The following is a 21471-nucleotide window of genomic DNA, read 5'->3' on the forward strand; positions in this document are numbered from 1 at the left end:
AAAATTGATGTAATTACATATGTAAGTGAAATAAAAAGATATAAAAAAGTTAATTTCACAACTAATCAACTATGTAATTTAGCAGTATTAATAACACATACGTATGTTGTGCGACCAACTCAACTAGGCCACCGCACGGTCTCGAGACTCGCCGGCAATTTGCCACCACTTAATTTGCCACTAATTAATCCACTCTCATTCATCTCACAGTCGCCACCAGCTTGTACATCTAATCAAGCCGCAGGCCGGCCGGAAATTTCTAGCTTATTTAGCACGTGGATTAATTGGTAAGTGATTAAGCAAGTACAAGTCATTCATGCATGGTGGTCAATCGATCGATGGATGATCGATCTGTTGGGCCTCTCCTGCTGCTCCGGAGCTCTATATATACACACACACACTGCCTAGCTACTACTAGTATACATCTCGATCTCTCTGTGTGTATGGTGATGAGCAGCATCAACTGCAGCAACCACTCGTAACTGTGCCGATCTTAATTGTATTGCAGCAATTAACTGATCGGTATAACGAGCAGATCACCGATCGATCGATATCGCGCGTCATGGATAGCAGCAGCAGCAGCTGGATCCATGTCTACGCCGGCGCCGGCGCCGGCGGCAACAACGGCTTCATGTGCGGCTACGCTGCCAGGTACATGCTTGACAGGTGATCGATCGATCGCGACGTGTTCTTGAGTGGTTTTGGCTGATCGGTTTGCCTCCATCTCCTACGTGCTTTGCAGCTGCAACCCCGGTGAGTTTGAGCAGCAGCAGGTGGTGGTCAGCTCGCAGATTCAGGACCAGCTCAACCAGGCAAGATTAATCCATGGATTTCACTGCGTATATAGCTTGATTGATTTGATCGATCCTCTGGACGGATCAAGAACAATGCGTGGGAGGTCGGAGAAATCGTGGGATTAATTTTTTGCCTGACGGTATGTGTGCAGATCAGCATGCACATGAGCATGGACGACGAGTCGGCGGTGTACGACGGCGCCTCCATGGTGGAGGTGGACGACCTGCTGATGACCTCGTCGGCGCACCACGGCGGCTGCTTCACCTCCTCCTCGTCGTCGTCTGCTTCCTTCCCCTCCGCCTCCGTCTCATGCAGCCCGGAGAGCTCGGCGGCGGCGCACGTCCTCGGAGCGCCAGCGGCGGCGGCCGCGGGGTTCCTGTACCCGGAGGTCTCGTCGCAGGCGGCGCCGTTGCCACTGCGACGGCCACCCTTGGTGCCATACGAGCCCGAGCCCCAGCACCAGTGCCACGGCAGCTACACCGACCTGCAGTCGCCGGCGAGCGGCCGCGGCGCGTTCAAGCGGTACGCGCGGCACCTCGGCCCGAGGCGGCCGCCCAATAAGGCGCCCGGGCAGAGGATGTTCAAGACGGCCATGTCGGTGCTGGCCAAGATGCACGTGGCGATGACGTACAGCCGGCAGTACTACTACCAGCAGGCGGCGGCGGCGGAGGCGGAGGCGCCGGAGCCGCCGTCCGGCAACCAGCTGCAGCACATGATCTCCGAGCGCAAGCGGCGGGAGAAGCTCAACGACAGCTTCGTCGCCCTCAAGGCCGTCCTCCCTCCCGGCTCCAAAGTACGTATGCGTGCACCTGATCACGAACCGTACATTCGCATGCGTCTGGATACGTTTCGTCCTCATGAACATTTCCTCTTTTTTTTTGTCAGTGATATTTAGTTACCATAATAAATTATGCTAGCTTCTTCTGATTATTAGTTACAATATCATGTGTTAATCGAACCTTTTGTTTTAATTAATTGCAGAAAGACAAGACGTCGATACTGATCAGGGCAAGGGAGTACGTGAAGTCACTTGAGTCCAAGCTGTCGGAGCTGGAGAAGAAGAACCGGGAGCTGGAGGCGCGGCTGGCCATGGCCAAGAACGACGGGAGCGAGACGGCGGCGGCAGCGGCGGCGGCACCCGACGCCGCCGGCGACGACACGAAGCGAGAGGACGAACTAGTAGAGATCGAGCTGACCAGCGGCGGCGCCGGAGCGGCGGTGGGATCAGGCCAAGACGAGGAGACCTGCTGCACGCTCAACGTAGCCGTGACGCCACCGCCATCGCGACGCGGCGGCGGCGGCGGCATGAGCACGACGGACGTCGTGCTCCGGACGCTGCAGTGCCTGAGGGAGCAGATCGGCGACGGCGCCAGCCTGGTGGCGATGAGCACCAGCGCCGGCTCCGGCGGCCGCCCTCCTCGAGCGAACCTAACATTACAGCTTAAGGTATAATAAAATATTATTAGTGAAGTCAAAGGCCAAGGTTGTCTCACATCTCAATGGTCAACTTAAGAAAATGGAGAAAGAAACATCAGTGCAAATTAAACAGCATGCACTATACGTTATTGACAGCACGATTGATCGTATACTTTCATTTTTAAGACAATACAAAATCTTACATCTCCAGCAGCATGGTTGTATACGAGGAAGCAGTAGCAATTACTTTCTCCATACTACAAAAGACTATATTTCTAACTGTTATAAGATAAAATTAGTAATGGAGAGAGTAATTACTATGGTGCTTCTGTTCTTATGCTCCAATCAACTCACTGGTTGTAACATCTAAAAATATAGTCTATGTGGTCTTTTGCGAGTACAATTAGTAAGATCAAGTATAACACCAGCAAGTACTAATGCTAAGAGTGACTACGACGAATTAACAAGAGCGAGCTATAACAATTATCATGTCGAATTTATGATTAGTTGGAGAAAGAGACAAGACGAGAGAAAAAAAAACAGGTGGCAAATTTGTAGCTGGTTGTTCCGACAAACGCCGAGAAAAAAGGCGAGCTAAATATTAATGAAATAATATAGAAATTATAACCAACTACTCTCTCCTGAGAGTTTATGTGTTTGTCTAGATTTATTTGTGTATCAATATATATATGTTTATATATATGTCTAAATATATTAGCATATAAATAAATTTAGACAATGTCAGAACGACTTATGATACGGAACAGAGGCAATATTTTACAAGTAGCCTATTATATTGATTATAGATAATGTGTTAATTTTAGATCTAACAATTGATTATATTTTTATCTTACTCAAGAACAAGTATAATGACAAACTATAAGCCACGTATAAGTACATACGAAGGAGAGACAGTAAAATAAATAACGAGGCTGTGGCTGTCACATGTATATTGTTTCTTTGAGCAGGTACAATAGCAGGCTATAAGCCAACTGTAAGAATATTTTAAACAGATAAAAGGTGAGGGAGAAGAGATGTGGGCTACTAATTTGTAGCTGCCTACACGCGGCCTTTAAGACAAAATATATGTATGACATGTGGGACCATGTATTGATGTTTTGTAGCTAGCTATTGTATGAATTGACTATTAGATTGACCATAGATAAATTGGAGCTAGTAGTTGGCTATACTATTGAACTTGCTCTAATATTATTTTTAGTTAGACTTGTTGTGATTAATTGAGCTTGGAATTAATGCGTGGGTACACATTAACTGTGTCCTGCAGCTACCTGGATTAATTAGCACTGAGAAAAATGAGTGGTTCACACACTCTGGGGACGACCGAGCTCCAGAAAAGTATGCACCATGACAGATAAAGATGGAGGGCTAATTAACGTACCAGTTCCGTAGTCAGGGACCTTAGGTCAACATTAAGAATCAAGCATGAAAATTGACTAAGACCTTGCTTAGTTCTTAATTTTTTTCCAAAAACATCACATCGAATTTTTAACACATAAATAAAACATTAAACATAGATACCAAAAAAACCAATTACACAGTTATGGAAGAAATCTTGAGACGAATTTTTAAGCCTAATTAGTCCATGATTAGCCATAAGTACTACAGTAACCAATATGTGCTAATAACGGATTAATTAGACTCAAAAGATTCGTCTCGCGGTTTGTAGCCTAGCCGTGAAATTTGTTTTTTCATTCGTGTCCGAAAACTCTTTCCGATATCCGGTCAAACGTTCGATGCAATTATTTTGCCAAAAAAATTTATCAACTAAACACCACCTAATAAACTAACGTGCACCGTCAGCCATAGCTAACAACACCATATAGATAAATACAAAAGTTATTAAAACTTGATATTCTTCTCCCTGAAAAGTAAAAGGACCATGATGTCAGGCTGGTGAATGGATTGTACATACACACAGCTGTACAAATTTCACGACGACGTACGTATAAACGTACATGTTTGTACACGTACGTACCACTTGCTGTTCATTAGTACTACTGCATCCAATTAATTTTATTGCCGTTTCGGACAAATGATTTAGCCATGTTCCCTGCCTAATTTGATTGTCCTAAACACCAATATATTTCACGTGACGCTTACTTTTCTGGCTACGGTAGTAATAAGATTATTTTTTAGTTTTTTATACAATATTTAGACTCTTCGTCTTATTTGAAATTTTTTTACGATTAATACTTTTACTCTTACTAAATGATAAAATATAAATAGTACTTTATGGGTGACTAATTTTCTTAAACTTAAGTTTTTTACAAATTTTTTAAATAAGACGAATAGTCAAACATTGTACACGGAAAAAAAATAAAGTTATTATGGGGACGGAGGTAGCAGTGGCTCATTTTATGTTGTTAATTAATCGATGTGTTACACGGTTATTGTTATTAGTAATTAAAATTGTTGGTAAATATTTTAGTGCTGGGTTTGGAGTCTCGATCGGTTGCATCTTTCCATGTCTTGAAAAGTCTGAAATTTGGAATCAACAATGAATGCTTAGATATATAATTTGTGGTCTCGACTACAACAACGCGCAGATGGGTTTTTGATTGGCGTGGACCACAAAAAGAATTCTCTGATAAAATTATGAGTAAATTTTGCACTGGACCACAAAATCTTGGCCAAGGTTTTACCATGGACTAGGGTTAAACCAACAAGGTTTTACTTAACGTGACACAGCTTTACATAACTTTTCAGTTTGGACTAAGTGTGAAGTAAGGATACATATAAAGTGGACAAATATTGCTGTTTTCTTTGTTACTCTTAGCGTGAGTGATATTTAATCAACTTACTCCATTTTCCATCTTGTGTTTATTCATTTGCACCTCTATATTGTATAGTTAAGTTTGTACCATATTTTAACATGTTCACATCGCTATTTCAGTGTGATTTCCTGGAAAAGTGGTTTTAGGATTTACTAAAAAGAACTTGATGGATTTTATAAAGATATTTATCTTAATAGTATGACCATAAAAATGATGGGTTTGGACTAGCTTTTAACTCACTTCCTTTGATATGCTCAACCCTAGTCCAAAGTGCCAACTAGTCAAAATATTTCGTTCAATGTGAAATTTACTCTGCAATTAATTATTGTAGTTGCATTTTGATGAAAAATCCAGGTAAAGCTGCAGTTGAATATTTTCAAAGTCTACTATTAATATCTTGTTCTTCAAGCTCTTAATAATGTATTTTCTTAAAACAAAAAAGAACATTTCTTCGCCAGCATCCCTTTCTAATATTTAAAAAATCATTAAATTAGCTTTCTAATATTTAATTAGTTCATTTATGTCATGGTTGCCCATAAGTTGAGTTTTACGCCCCATCTTTTCTATTTTGCTTATGCTTATAAATAAAATTTGATTTTGATTTTGGGGTTTCATCGTTATTTTTTTGCCTTTGCTTTTAGATCATTAAAAACACATATATAAAAATTTTATTTATAAATTATTTTTCGTTTACATATATGTCATAGCTTTTTTTTCTAGAAAAATAAAAAGATGACCCTCGTCCATCGTTTATAAAAGAAGTGGGCCTTAAGTCCTGTGAAGTTGTTCACCTGCTTCGCTGAATGGGGAAGTGTCAGTGCATATACGTAATAGACGTTTTGTAATTAGGGAACAGTACCGCACTGAATTAACTGCACGTATTGAGACGTATTATCGGTAGAAATTTTATTACTGAACCACCAGGCAAAATTTTTTCGAAACTGAACATTTTAGCTATACCAGTGCTGGTGGTGTGGCAAGACAATGTTGCCACGTGGCCTGGGCGGCGTGGCAGTCTTGCCACGCCAATGTCATGTCATGGCGTGGCAAGACAATGTTGCCACGCCAACGATAATGGTGTGACAAGCCATTTCGCCAAGTCAATGTCGGTGGCATGGCCAAAAGGTTAATACAGTGTAAATATTTTCTCCGGAGGTTTAGTAATAAAATTATTTGTTAAAATAATTTAAAAAATAAAAAAAATCGTTGAAGTATCAGTATCGGCGCGAACGGACATAATTTCTTTCCTACTTACGCGTAGGCATGATGATGACAGCGCGTGCGCTGACGGACGAGAACGACCGTTGGTTAATTGGACGAGCATTTTTCCTAATGAAGTATCACTTTTTTTAATATAAAATTTGATATCTTCTAATATCTAAGGTATTAAATTTTATATAGAAAATAGTGGTAACTCCTGTTACCACCTTAAGAATGATAAAATTGCTCTAATTGGACAGGCCAACCTCTTTTCCTAGATGCATTATTTTTCTAAATGAATGATTCAGAACAATACATAAGCTAATTTTTTATAGCTATTGAATGGTATAAACGATAAAATTAATTATTATAGAATTAAAATTTATATTAGAAATATGAGATTATAAATTTATATATAGAAAATTTTTAAAACAAACATAAAGTTTACCAGTGCAGGAAGCATGCATGTATAAAGAAAAATCTGCATCGTTGATGGTAGAACGAATGCAATCCTTCCCAAAATAAATAAAGAGTATATTTCACCTATCATTCCCAAAATAAATAAAGGCCCTCATTGTTTGAAAAAGTCAAAGAGCATTTTGCAAACGAAAAATAATTTGTGAATAAAAATTTATATATGTATTTTTAATATTCTAAAAGCAGAGTTGCAAAATAAACTTTAACAAAAAAACCTCCAAAATCAACTCCACATTTAAGTTTAAAAATTCAATTTAACTTCTAAACATAAGCGAAAGTAAAAAAGATAAAAGTGAGTGAGTAAATTTCACCCATTATAGATCAAGTTTCATAAAACTGCATGACTTATGGCACGTGGCAAATAACCATAGGTATTATAGTCGTATAGTTTCATAAAACTATATTTTTTTAAACCAAATATGAATTGTAAAATTACACGTAAAATTATACCAAATGTATAAGTCCTTTGATATATCATATTTAAATTACAACCACCTAGCATTAATTATTTTATTTTGCTACAGTATACCAAGTAACATTGGTTAATAGTGTGTTTTATGAAAGTCTTGTATCATAATACCTAGGGTTATATGCCATATGCTAAAAAGCCTAAAACCCCTATGGTTCATAAAACTTAGACGATAATACATATAGTTTTGTAAAATTTATTCATAAATAAATTTCAGGTACATCCAAATAAAGGTGTACATAGCACCTTCTATTTGAGTACGGAGAGATAATACTACACGTACGGCTGCAGTACAGAACAGTTAAGTACTGTTCTGATATCTGTCCTGATACCTCTCCTGATATCTGTGTGAAATAAGCATGCGTTGTCCTTATCTGTCCTTGGGTTTAGGTTGCCAAAAGCAACAGCTGGGGGCTTGATGCTCGGCGTTGGCTTCCATGGAGTCACGGGAAACCTGCCGCCGTTGCCAACCTCCTAGCGTTCCGACCAGAGAGGGATAAGGCGATGATACGTGGGTGACAGTGGCTGCGTTTAAGAATCTATACTACTCTAGACTACTTAAAAGAAACGGTGGTGGCACCAACTATATTATATATTATCTTACCAACTACTTCTTTACGTATATAAAATATTTCAAAATAGTCCTATACGTTTGCTTCTATTATTTTTATCTCTAAAATACAAGTTTCGAACTAACATGCGTATAATTCATATTTTCCCGTAGCAAAGCACGGGTGTTTGGCTAGTAGTAAAAAAAAGGACCGGATGTTGATCTTCTCTTAGTCGTCGGTTCATTGGTCGAACCACCGAGTCACCGGTCGAACCGCTTGTTTTTTTAATTAATATTATACTTAATTTATATTACTTTTAATATACAACAATCATAAATTAGTAAAAAGTATGTATAAATAAACCAACATATCTATACAACATAAAAAAATAATTATAGTATGGTAACCTGATAAATTCCTAATGCAATAATGTCATTGGACAAATTAAAAAAATCGGTTAATCCTAAAAAAAATCAGCCGGTTCACCAATTTTTTTACCGAGTCAATTATTAGGTTGGTCTTTAAGAGGAACCGAGCTTCCCGATTCTGTTTTTTTCAGATTCAACCGCCAGTCCGATCCAAGTTTTCTACTATGTGTTCAAGGCAGAGCTAGGCCTAGGATCCAAACCCCATATAAATTATATACAAATTTTAGAAAAAATATAAATTTATAAAGGGTTAAGAGAAGATAATATATCTGAGCCTTCGGTACGAACCTATCTGGTTCTGCCCCTGGCTCCGTCCTTTTAAGCCAGATAAGTACGTTTTTTTAACTATTAAACCGTGCATTTATGTGATATATACACGCGCTCGCGTACACACATGTACGTAAGTGCATTGCTTTGGAGGACGTTTCTATGTAAAAGTTCATCATCTCACATTCGTAGAAAAAGAGATTCTTAATTTTATATTAATTAGTTTTATCATTTATACTATTAAACAACTAGATAATCTTTTATCAAACCAAAAACACAACCATTGGATGATGCTGTCAAAACTAAGTAGCACGTGACATAAGTGCACGACTATTGACTATCTCCAATAAATTAAGCTTATGTTGATATGGAATTATCGTTGCTAAGTAGAGCATCTACAGAGTTTGGCTTCTTTTTCGCTGTCCATTGCTCAGATTGGTGGACCATGCGTACACACTGTGACTACCCTCCCTCGTGCACGAACACACCCCTTTCTTCACTTGTCTCCATCCAACGTGCTCTTCTATTTCACTAGTCCCGTTACCAAACGTGCCCCCTCATCCTTCCTTCTCCTGGGACAGATCTACAGTATAGGGAGTGGGGTCCTATAACCCACTCAAATTTAATACTCAATATATTACTAATGTGTAATTAAGTAAAAAATTTTGACATACTAACTATTTTAATCTAATAAGGTACCCTACTTGAATTTTGGGCTAGTTCCATCCCTGTCCTTCTCCCTACTCTTGCACGACTTGTTCATCTCGTTCTCGTCCTTGCTCAATCCGGTGTGGTTGGTGAGCTTGCATATCTAGTTAGATCCGACCACTATTAGAGCTACACGATGATAAGGACAGTAGCAGTTAGAGGAACTACAGTGAAGACTACATGTTGCCATGCGGTTTTGTCACGGTAACCGCACGGTTTTTCGCTTGGTTGATGCGAAAGAAAGACACCGCTAGTTGAACCGAGGAAATCCGCACCGGGGATGATTTTGTTGTGGTTTTATGGGGTAACCGTGGTGTTTGCTAAAACCACCTCTTGTTAAACCAAGAAATTTTAAATTTAAACAAATACAATCTAAATGAAACCATCGGTTACCGCTATTGCACCCTAGGGGTAAGCGCGACGGTATTTGCTAAAACCACCGCTTGCTAAACCCAGAAATTAAAATTTAAACAAATACAATCTAAATAAAATCATCGGTTACCACTATTAATTGCATCCTAGGGGTAAGCACGGTTACCGTGGAGGTAACTGACGGTTTCATGAACCACTCGAGAGCATAAAGGAGCGGTGACTCATCCCATCCATGCTTTAGTGCAATCAGCGAGCCCCTGCTCAACGCCTCGAGATCCATCAGTACTTAACTTTCACGATTAGTTCTTGTTGTAAATAAAAAACGATTTAGGTGTTGTTTGTTTCCATAAGTTTCCTAAGACTAAAACATAAGTCTCATTTAATCCTATCTTGTTTGTTTGGAGGGATTAAAAGAGACTAAAACCTCATTAAATAACCTACTCAATAGTACACAACATACACATAGCTATAGGCCTAAAGTAGTAGAGTAGATGTACTATAGGTCTTTAGTTCCTTTTAGCACATCCACTAGAGACTTATGGACCTAGATAGTTTTAGTCCCCTGTTTGGTATTTTAGGGGCTAAAAGAGACTAAAGTAGAGGGACTTATGGATTAGTCCCTCCAAACAAGCAGCCCCTTAAGTATTGGGATGTTCGTTTTACTAAATTATAACTTTCACGTGTAAATGGGAAAGACGAACTTTATATGAAAGTTGTATCTCTCAAAAGATATACGACTTGATGGTTAACTTTTTTAATCATTAAGTAGCTTGAGCTTCAGGCAACAAGTTTCAAGCAAAAGAAAAGGATGGAGCCATACTTTATACAGAGATTGTAGTTTGAATTTTTTTCATTTAAAGTATTAGGCTAGCTTCACTCAAAGAGAGAATATGGGTTTGAATTATGAAACCACGCACGCATGAATTTCATGCGAAAAGTCATATGAGGCCTTGTTTAGTTTAAAAAGATTTTTTCTAAAAATATCACGTCGAATCTTTAAATACATACATGAAACATTAAATATAGATAAACAGAAAACTAATTGCATAGTTAAGGGGGAATCGCTTGACGAATCTTTTGAGTCTAATTAGTCCATGATTAGCCATAAGTGTTATAGTAATCCACATGTGCTAATGATAGATTAATTATGCTCAAAAGATTCGTCTCTCAGTTTCCAGTCGAGTTATAAAATTAGTTTATTCATTCGTGTCCAAAATTTTTTTTTCGATATCCAATCAAATATTCAATGTGACATCTAAATTTTTTTTCCACGAACTAAACCCGTCCAAAAGGGACATTGTAATCCTTTGTCCATTTGTAGAACAGTGACTTGAAGATAAATGACGTTAACCGGCAGCAAAAGTTCTCTTACTAGTGTGTACCCGATTTTTGGTTGTCATTTGCCTCTCCAATTTCTCCAATTCAAATAAATATTGTCACATCCAATTCGTCATTCATACGCCAACCACACATTAGAGGATTAAGGGTTTGGTAGGCAGAATGGCTGTGTTCTTCGCACCATATTGTTCTCTTTTTTAACACACATTTACTGAACTGCTAAACGTTAATTTTTTATTAAAAATGTTCCTACATAAAAATTCATCACGCTTTTAAAGTAGACCTTCGACTTCAGAGTAGTTAATTACATTGTTATGCTATTAAATAGCTACTAAAAATAATCCTTTATCTTTTATACTCTTATCAGTAAAACCATACGGCCAGGATCTCGCAAGAATATCACGGCGAAAGAGATTGACAGGGAAAAGAAGCAGATAATGATTAGGTGGGGAACCAAACAATTAATCATTTAAAAATGTCACGATTCATGTATCGCGTCATATATTCGTTCGGTCGCTCTCGCTTTCGTGTGCTAAGCAGACAAAATTGAGCAAGACAAGAGGCACATTCTACAGAGAGTGACGTTGGCACGAGACCTGATTCAGATTTGTGCATTACTATCACTATTATGATTGATTCCAAACTGTTAGATGAATAAAATAATCAGCAACGATTTGGATCATGTCGACATGGTAAGGGCATGTTTGGGGAGCTCTGTCAGAAGCTGTCCCGAACGGTCCACAGCTTATAAGAATTCGTAATTACAGATTGTAGAAAATAAACTAAAAATCCAAAAGCAGAGTTTAGGAGTTTTTCCAGATTCTTAAGAGTTGACTACCAAACAGCTATTTTTTAGAATCTAAAGGTTAACTGGCCCATTTGGCCGTGAGCAACCAATCAATAGATTTGCTGCAACTCTAGGGTAGTGCCAGACTGAAATATATGCGTTACGTGTCGTGTTTGGTTTATGTGAAACTAATACCCCTATTGTGTGAATCCCACGTTTTTTTGGCCGTTCAGTTTTCATCCATGTGAAGATTCTTTAATGGTGCAGTGACAGACCCGTTCTTCTGATTTCGATAATTTATTTGCTTTGTTCCAACATCGATGTAACTACCGTCACGACCTCGAACCGTCTACATCGGGTCATTAGTTTCAGAGTAAATTACGCACCACAATATGTATTATAATCTAAGTTATACAGAATCACGGGGATTTTAACATATTGTATATAATCTCGAGTACTATCGTCAAAGAGTTTCATAGAAAACACATTATTAATCAATTTAACTTCGTACTACAAACAAAATGATTAATGTTATGCAGGCACAACTTGCAGATTATAAGTTAGCTAGCTCTAGTTTTACATGCAATTTTATAACCCATTTGGTTAAAATTATGGGTTTATGTAAATATATGATCATAAGTATGGTTATTTTCCACGAAACAAAAACCCTGTTGGTTTTTTATAACTTGTTGTCTTTTATAACTTGATCCATAGTACATTTCGTTTTGTTAAATTTACTCAGTTCTATTATTAAGAAAGCAGTTAAGATTCCTAAAAGGTGAATATGATTAGCCTAAGGTGACTAAATTATAAACCTAAAGCTGTAAGTCAGCAAGTGGCTTTATTTTCTAAAGGAGAGACAGAATCTTTTCGTTCTTCCCTTGCTAGTTAAGATTTGCAACAGGCGAGGCGAGGCGGACTAGACCTCTATTTTAACGTTTCATACACATCATCCCATAGGGTCCCTGCATACGTATGTACTAGTTTTACATTCGCAATATATTAATCCCATCGAACTCCCAACGGCGCAATATATTAAATGTAAAGGTGCACGGAAGGAACTTACCAGGAACTCCCTAGCTGAAGCTGAACTGACGACTGTTCAAAGGTTCAAAGAAAATGAAGGTCTCAACCTGATCCATGCCATGATCCGGAGCCTGCAACAGCTGACCACAAGAGTTAGCAAGGACAAGAATGCAGAGCAGAATGATCAAACCGTGCATACCTGGAAGTTGACACCCTCGTATTTTCATTCATACTTATTTATAAACCAAAATTTAAATTTTCGACCATAATTTGAAGTTAAATTTAAGAATTTTTTATCATAGTTTATTTTTTCCAACATTAGCTTTTAGATCGTTAGAAACACGTATAAAAAGTTTTATCATACATTATTTTTTATTTGTAAATATACCGTTTGATTTTTTTTTTCCTGAACGATCACCCCCTAGAAGTCTTGCATTCTCAGGTCGAGCTCTGGGAAGTGCTCTTCTCATCTGTGGAAAGAAAGAATACGCAATGTAAATGGTTGGACAAGCTTGACCAAAGACTCTTCATCATGCACTACCGTCATCTGTAATATATTGTTGACACCATCATATACGGCGGAAGACGAGCATCTTCCATGGAAGCGACAGCACACATTCAGAGTCCCGTTTTAATTAGTAGAAATATGCAGTGCAAGATCATTCAAGCTATGGCCCTTGTTCGGGATAGCGACTGGACGAGCCCTCGATCGGCTCATTTCCACGAAACTGGAATTCCACCGGAACAAGTAAAAGTTCATGGTGCTGCTAACTGAGAATAGTAAGAAAGTCATAGTCCTTAAGCATTGGTATTCGCTAGTACATGTCCTATCCTTGATCTGCATGCACTTTCTAGTCTAGGGCTCCTTCAGAACATTGGAATTTTACAGCATTTTTATAAGATTTAGTTCAGATCCTCTAAAATTTCTCCGAATTTCGTCCAGCCCGAAGAAGCCCTATGGAGACATAAAGAAGTCATCATGTGGCTGTACGTCCAGCACATATAAACGCAGTTTTGCATAGACTAGTCGGTAGTATTACATTGAAAAGACCCTGTGGCAAAAACCTCTTGCCCTGCCACCGTCTAAAACGAAAGTACGAAATGCGCATGTGTTTTGGAAGTCAGTTGGTAGAAACTAAGGGGTCTATTTTGTACTTGTCAATTAGTTATGATGGCTATGTGATGAGAGGAAATTCGTAAACCAATCAGGTAGTGCGTGGTAACGAAATCCCAAGGTCATCGTAAAGGAAGAACTTTCAGCCACGGCTGTTCTGAACAGAACTCCAGATTACTTGTTAGGCATTCTTACTGTTGAAGCTTTGAAGATCAGAAAATTGTCTTGCTCGATCGATTCGACAACTCTTAGACATCTTCACCTTGCTTCAGTTTGTACTCACAGATTGCACAGCATGCAAGGGTTTCATCCGACACACACGAAAAGGAAGATATTTTCACCATGTCGTTTGCATGGTAGACTAATAAGAATGTGGACAGTCAGAGAGGATCGGTTGGTCTAGGGCTACCCAGTGGTTTGCTTTCAACAGTGGTGAGTGGTGACCTTGAGCAACAGCCATCTTTTGGTCAATAGGACTATAGGAGTATAGGATACCTATTGTGTGGCACTAAATTAACAGAATTTGCGAAGAGTGGAGTGGTATTTTAAAATGGCGTCGCCTTCCTAATCCAAGAGCCAGCTTCTAGAAGTTTATTGCTTCAACTGCATATGCTTGGTCTCGGCAACATTAAAGTGTATATCTGCTACGAAAATTTGCTCTGACAGCATCCAGATATCCAGAGTTTAGGTTTACAAATCAGGTTTGCACCGCTCGTCTGTTCTTTGTTGAGCGCGTGAAGCAGTTAACATTTCATGATTTCATCAATATACATTAGCTCAGGACAATCTCGGCATGATCCAGGAACTTACCACCTTCTACAACTCAGGAACATGTTACTTTGGTTTCAGTCAATAAACCCAATCCACCTAAGTTTGGTTTTCCATTTTTCTAATTAACCCCGTCTACCGCTCAATGGCAGAGCACCAACGTTTTAACTTCTAGTAAGAGTGCAAGACTACAATTTAACCCGTACAATTCTTTCTCTTTTAACCGATTTGGCACGGTACAGAGCAAAATAACCTTCATAATGTATTGTCAGTGGAACAAACGAAGAAGCAGCAGCAGCAGCAGATGCTACTTTTGTTTCGAACACTACATGAAGCAGTACAGGAAGCCCATGGAGACATTGGCATTCTGTTGATATTGCCAGAGAAATCTCACGGTGAGGAAATCCGGAATCCACTACGGTAGGAAAGCATGGGCCTAATTGAGTGGATGCAAAAATGTGGGTAGTGGTAGCATCCAGAGGAGGAGATTGATCACCCGCACACTCTCCAGTTTCCACTCTATTAAAACAAAAAAATCCCCAGTCCGACACCCCAGGAACCCTAGCAAAGTTCGCGGCGGATGTACCTTGTGCGGCCACCGGGGCGGTCGGGGGGGGGGGGGGGGGTGATGTGGAGGAGGAGGACGGAGCCGTTCGTCTGTCGCCGAAGGGCCACAACTCCCGCGCGCTCCCCGCAACCTCACGCGCCGCGCCGCCGTCGGCGAGAGGGTTGCCGAGCTGCCCCCTGTTAGGCCCAGCCTAGGTAGGCCTCGAGTCTAGGCCCGTTGAAACAAACTGCATGGGCCTTAGCCTCGTGGCCCATCCAACCTAACCGATCTCTTGCGCATTGGGGGGGGAGGAGGAAGGCCGATTTCCCCGTATATCACGACGTAAGAATTTATATGGATATTGATAAATCTAGATATATATGAAAATCATATATATTCATCGATGAATAAATCTAGTTAAGATTAAAAAAATTCATATACTATATACGATGATGACATGGGTCCACATCCTTTATGGGAGCAGTTTTTAAGCACGTATGTGAATGTCTACCTGTTTCTTGCATATCATCTTAATAGTTAAAAAATTTATAAGACATATCAATATGAGATATATCACTCCACTAACATACAAGTTCAAATTCAACTTATATAAGTTGTAACCCAAAAAAAATTGAAACTACTATACACATATTCACATTTATATTTGTTATAATTTGTGTAAGTTGAATTTTCACCTTACATATTTGTTAAATTTTTATGAATTATAATATGACTATTTAGGTGATACGTAAGAAATGGTAGACATCATAGTAGTAACATTATAGAGTAGTGATTGGTATATCTCCTGGCGGTGGTTACTTAGCCATTTTGTTTCGGTGGTTTTATTCATCGGATGTTTGTTCATGGGTTTTAGGTCCATAGAATTGTTGTCTGGTCAGAGTTAATCACGGCGTTCATTGAATTAATGGTCCTCCAATTATGTCTCAATCTCATTGCCGGTGCATCCCTTGTGAGTTGTGAGCAGCGCTTATGAAACCACTTGTTACCATTGCAGTACTTGGGCTGACCGTCATGGTATGGCAGCAGTAAATGGGGGCTTCATTTGGATGAAATTTACTTGAATTTAATTTTTTAAAAAATAGTGAAAAAAGGAAAATCATGATAATAGCTATCGGTTTGTAGTCCTGGTGAAGAAATTTTACAAAAAAAATAACGTACTTAACATTGAATTATGGTTCAAAATAAAAATAGTCCATAAAAATGAATAAAATAAATGGATAGTGGCATTGTTCACCTGTGCCGAATTTTTCAATTTAGTAATTACTATGTCCTACATATATCATACTATTTATTTGCAATGTTTGTTTAATTTTATTAGTCATTTTAGCAAAACTTTATCGTTTTAATCTTTCCTCGGTTCAACGAGCTTCACCCCATACCGTGTGGTAACAGCAACAAAATCGTTGTTACCGTGGATGTTTGATTCAAATTATTAGAACTCAAGTTTATCGTGGTAATCGCGCTACCGCTGGACGTCATCGATAACACACGGTTTTGCAAACCCTACTCGCGAGGGGTGTGAAATGTAGGTTAGGAGCATATCTGGTTCGAGCTCAGGACACGCCCTCGCATCTGTTCTTCAGGACGGATGTCTACTACTGTCTTCAAAAGCCTATATGCGATGCATCTATGTTTTGCTTGGTTATTTGTTTCTCATCCTTCCTTCCAATGATAGGGTCGACCGGGATATGAAACAACGTGTAGCGGCCATGGTCACGGTGGAAAAGAAACTTTTGGGGTGATCTTTCACTTTTTTAAAGAAAAAAAGACAACTGACATGTAACATGGGTGTAAACGAAAAATAATTTTATATGTATGTTCTTATCAATATAAAGTCCAAGACTAAAAACTACGCTTCGATAAAAAAGAACCTAAAATCAATCATAAATTTAAGGTTGAAAATTTAAAGTTTGAGATTGAAAATTTAAAGTTCGGTTTATAAGCATAAGCAGAAACAAAAAGATGAGCATAAGCAAAAACAAAAAGATGAACATGTTTATCAAATTTGGTTGTAAAATTCTTTTTTTTTAAAGATGTAAAATTCTTCTTTGATGCAGTTTTTTTTTCTGTACTGGTCCTTTTTCTAATATATGTCTGGTTCTTGTTTTTATGAATATAATTATCAACTCAGATATAAGATCACTTGGGGTTTCTTTTTTAAAATGAAAATGACAAGATAAAGAATGATATTATGGAGCGCATAGAAATCACACGCAACTTACAGGCCATTGATTCTCAACTCCTGAATCAAGTGCAATTTTTACTCTCTGTGCAACCAATTTGGTAGCACATGAAAACAAGGAAAGCTGCATAGCGTTGACAAAAGTTGGATAAACAAGTGAAATTTGCTGCAATTCACAGCCCTGAATCATCGCTGGATCGGATCCAAGACTTCCTGTTGAGCCAACAGCGCGTGAAACACGCCAGTCGCCATCTTAAAAAAAATGGCATTCACTAGAACGAACTTAACAATGCTCACTTGACACGGCTCGAATAAACAAAAGGCAGTGTGACAGCACATTTCTGCGTGAACCACACTCAGATCCTGCAAAAACGAACGGGACGTTTCTCAGTTTTTGTCAAATTTAAATGGCAATTTTGTGCAAGAGCTGCATAAAGTACAAAGGGTAAAAACTGAAAATAGCAGGTAAAACAGAACTGCAAGCCATCATGCAATGCAAGGTTGCTGACTAGTATGTTGTTTCAGTGATCTTTCAAGTTAGCATTATAGGTGGATCCAACACAAGTAAACAAAAAACATATTGTTGCTGAGCTATCATCTGGTTCATTGATTAACTCAAATACTCAATAGGGACGGCATTCACATTTTTTTAGATGATGAAAGAGCATTCACATTTATTTAAGTTATTAAGTACTCCGTATGAGTTTGTGGTCCTTAAACTCGTGGACTTTTATGTTGATTTTCTACAACAGAAGATTTACAAAAACATCATGAAGTTTTGGTGTAAAAGATTGGCCAAACACTGAAAATACAAGGCAAACATATGAGGAAGACATGCATACACAAAGCATTATAAGGAGAAACTGCCATTGGAAAGGGAAACTGAAAGGGATTCCCATATATGAAATGAGATAGTAGACAAGGAGTACAAAACAGTTTGAGAAATAATGTAAGAAGATAATGGTATGTTCCTGAAATTAAGAAAAAATAGCGAAATTTTGTTGATAAGACCAGAAAAAATGTATCTGCTGGGAAATGAGAAAATGAAATTAGAAGTTGCATCAAATCCCATGAAAACTACATTTGAACTCAGCTTGTTATATGTACCTGTCTTTTCATTATCTAGTTCATATTTCTCACGTAAATTCTACGCTTCATTTAACTGAATCAACAAAATGCTAAGTTAGTCCAATTCAGCTTTTTGGTTAGCTGCATATCAAGCAGCACTCGCCTCTGAGAAATATTGTATCGTATAATAGAGGAGAAAAAGGAGCGACTCACCAGACTCGAGCTGGCATAAGGACAAGAAAATTGCCCCTATATTACATCAACAGGAATCGCTTTTTATTACAATGTCAAGAGAAGTGGTGAAGGGGTGGCCTCCCACAACTTCCTAAACTATATATCTCATTAAAACTATAAGGCCCTGTTCATCCAGGATTTCTATCAAGCATATCCATATAGCTCCATGATATCCGTCTCATTTTTAATTGCCAATTAAAATAATTTGGCCTCAATGAAAACCAGATAAACATTAAAACAATTGACAACTGGCAGTGTTATACTATCAAACTGTAATGAGAAGGCATGATTACTACAATTCTAAAAAATCCTTCCATCTAACCTGGCTGACTGTAATGAATGACATCACAACTCACTTGGATTACTATTTTACCCAAACCTCATTTATTGAAATTTTCTGCATTTATATAAGTTTTTGAATGACATTTCAAATGTTTTTTTTCTTTGTTGGTACAAGTCATTCACAAATCAAGTACAAAATATAGGACATATTTGTTTCATTTGGACAAGGGTTTGACCAAAAATTAGTCTATTAGGATAGTAATTTTTACGAAACAAAATTGATATTATTATATCTGTATTGGAAAGTACTTTCTTATGATCACACTTTTGTGGCACATCAGTGATGTATAAATAGAGTATCATTTGGTCAAACACTTGTGCTAACCAAACAAAATATGCCCTCTATTTTGAAATGAAGGGAGTACTGATGTAATGATGACATACTAATGTAATGAATAAGAGTTTTTCTCAATATTCATGGTGCGAGCATGAGTTAAACACAGAGCATTATTAGGGCCAATTGCATCCATAGCTGCTCTATCTACTCAATGAAAAAGTCTTGCAAATCATTTTAGCACAGAAGCATAAAAAGATTGTGTTCACACTCAACTATACGATAACATTGCTGACCACAGATCAACCATAACAAATCATACATAATTCAGCAGTAAAATAGAACAGAAATTAATACACAATACTGACATCTGTAGAGATGGACCAAGAATCAAGAGTTGGAACGCAACCTCGCTCTAGTGAGACGGCGTCGGGGGCACCGGTGTGTACCAGCGGCCGACCTCATCATCGACGTTGTCCTCCGCCTTGTGCAGGGCGGCGTGCAGCACGACGACCACGATCCCGATGAGCAGCGCGGAGACGATGTTGGCGGTGGCGTTGGTGAGCAGGAGGAGGACGAGCGTGACAGCGGCGAGCACGGCGAGGACGGCACCGTCGCCGACGACGCGGCCGAAGAGCACGATGGGCTCGTCGCGGAGGAAGTAAAGGAAGAGCCAGGCGACCATGCAGACGAGGAACACGATGAGGGAGGCCGGGTGCCAGAGGAGGGAGAGGAAGACGACGACGAGGACGACGATGGCGTAGTTCATGGCGAAGTGGGCGAGGTTGGCGCGCACCCGGAGGTAGGCCTCGCCCAGGCTCGGCGGCAGCCCCACGGCGTGCGGGTCCGCGAGCTCCCGCCACGGCCGCCGCGTGGCCAGCGCCGTGGCGCCCCGTGCCTTGGCGCGGGAGATGAAGTCGAGAGGGGACGCGGCCCCCGCCCCCGCCCCCGCCCCCGAGGAGGAGGAGGAGGTCGGGATGGTCCCGTACTTGGACATGGCCGGCGCCGCCGCGGGGGGTGGATCCGAGAGGGGAATGGACGGGAAGAGGAGGGGATCGAAGGAGGAGGAGGAGGAGGAGAGGGGAAGACAACGAATTGGGTTGAGAACTCGAGATCGTGGGGTGAGATGTGGGAGCCGTACCGGAGGGCGTCCAGTTGCAGCGCGACAAGGGAACGTGACTCTCGAGGGGGTTCTCGATGCCAACCCTTACCCGTTTGGCAGCTTTGTGTGCGTGATGAAAAGATTTGGTAAATTCAAATCCGTATATATTCGAGTAGAATAATTTAAATTTAAACTATAAATGTGGATTTGTTTTGGATGGAGGGAGTACAGTTAATATGGGGTTTTGAATGAATTTTCCGAGCAGGTTGTTAAGGGGATATACAATATGGTGAGCTGGCGAGTGGTTTCGTAAAAAAACATCAGTGATTCGTCTCTAGCTTGGCTTAACTCGGCAACTCGGCCCCTGTAGAGCTCCTCGTCGTCTTTGTAAGACACGCTTGCCTCGTCAGGGAGCGCGACTTTTGTCACAGAGGGAAGAGCAGAAGTGCAGAATTGACGATGGGAGAGCACCTCCGTTGGGACACGCCACTGCCGCGACACATATTCAAACATTTTTACTCATAAATTGTGTTCTATCACTAATATGTCGTTTTGTGACTTATTATAAACATAACAATGACGTTGTTTGTTTCTTTAGGAGGTGTGGATAGTTAATTTTAGGACATGGTCAGCGCAATATAAAATTTTATGTCATGTCTTACTGTCATCATAACATTGAGAGTTTTTTAAGATTAAGTTTAAGAGAACGAGGGTTGTGATTGACGAAGGCAAGAAAGTGGATGAGAAAATTAAATGAAATTATCATTATGATTGACCGAGATGATTAGTAGGTAAAAATATTCTTATAATATTAAATAAAATTTAATATGTATATATTTTTATATATTTTTAGTTAATGGAGTAGCGTATTACGGCGCATTATCAACAGCATCGTAAATATGAGACAAAAGAATAGACAAAAAATCGATAATTTCATCACTTTAGGCTATGCAATGTCGGAATAAGTCCATATTACGTCCCTCAACATGATGTCGAGTCTGTATTTTATCCCTCAAGTCAAATACCAGATATCTATACCTTATGTTACAAAAACCGTCCATTATAGGTCCCAAGGCTATATGGACCGAAGTTGACCCCTGTTTTACTTACGTGGCGAATGGTGATATCCACTTGTCAGGTGCCGTTGGGAGAGGTATTAGACGTTGTTTGAACAGAGGAGGGAAGCATGC

The 21471-nt window shown here is 39.4% G+C and overlaps 2 protein-coding genes and 1 long non-coding RNA gene across 3 annotated transcripts; 1 reads left to right on the forward strand and 2 right to left on the reverse strand.

Annotated features, from left to right (window-relative positions):
• Positions 1–570: 570 nt before the first annotated feature.
• Positions 571–2634, forward strand: LOC102700011. Its single transcript, XM_006645537.3, has 4 exons — positions 571–651; positions 743–812; positions 947–1588; positions 1777–2634. Exons 1-4 carry the CDS (start codon positions 632–634, stop codon positions 2245–2247), a joined length of 1203 nt encoding a protein of 400 aa, XP_006645600.2. The 5' UTR covers positions 571–631; the 3' UTR covers positions 2248–2634.
• A 9844-nt stretch (positions 2635–12478) lies between these two features.
• Positions 12479–13090, reverse strand: LOC107305096. The gene is made up of 3 exons (XR_001551173.1): positions 13018–13090; positions 12670–12760; positions 12479–12568 (listed from the first exon to the last, which is right to left on the reverse strand). It is a non-coding gene; the product is annotated as an uncharacterized LOC107305096 (long non-coding RNA).
• Positions 13091–17286: 4196 nt separating this feature from the next.
• Positions 17287–20326, reverse strand: LOC102703156 (PRA1 family protein F3). Its single transcript, XM_006643810.3, has 2 exons — positions 19589–20326; positions 17287–17624 (listed from the first exon to the last, which is right to left on the reverse strand). Exon 1 carries the CDS (start codon positions 20174–20176, stop codon positions 19595–19597), a length of 582 nt encoding a protein of 193 aa, XP_006643873.2. The 5' UTR covers positions 20177–20326; the 3' UTR covers positions 17287–17624; positions 19589–19594.
• Between the last annotated feature and the right edge of the window lie 1145 nt (positions 20327–21471).

Source organism: Oryza brachyantha, chromosome 1 (assembly GCF_000231095.2).
Source record: "Oryza brachyantha chromosome 1, ObraRS2, whole genome shotgun sequence".
NCBI classification, from domain to species: domain Eukaryota; kingdom Viridiplantae; phylum Streptophyta; class Magnoliopsida; order Poales; family Poaceae; genus Oryza; species Oryza brachyantha.

What these genes read in the sequence shown, in the direction of transcription:
- LOC102700011 (XM_006645537.3), top strand. Translation starts at nt 632, where the DNA reads ATGTGCGGCTACGCTGCCAG. An exon ending in ATGTGCGGCTACGCTGCCAG is followed by an intron (nt 652 to 742) that starts GTACATGCTTGA and finishes CGTGCTTTGCAG; the next exon opens with CTGCAACCCCGGTGAGTTTG. An exon ending in TTCAGGACCAGCTCAACCAG is followed by an intron (nt 813 to 946) that starts GCAAGATTAATC and finishes GTATGTGTGCAG; the next exon opens with ATCAGCATGCACATGAGCAT.
- LOC102703156 (XM_006643810.3), bottom strand. Translation starts at nt 20,176, where the DNA reads ATGTCCAAGTACGGGACCATCCCGACCTCCTCCTCCTCCTCGGGGGCG.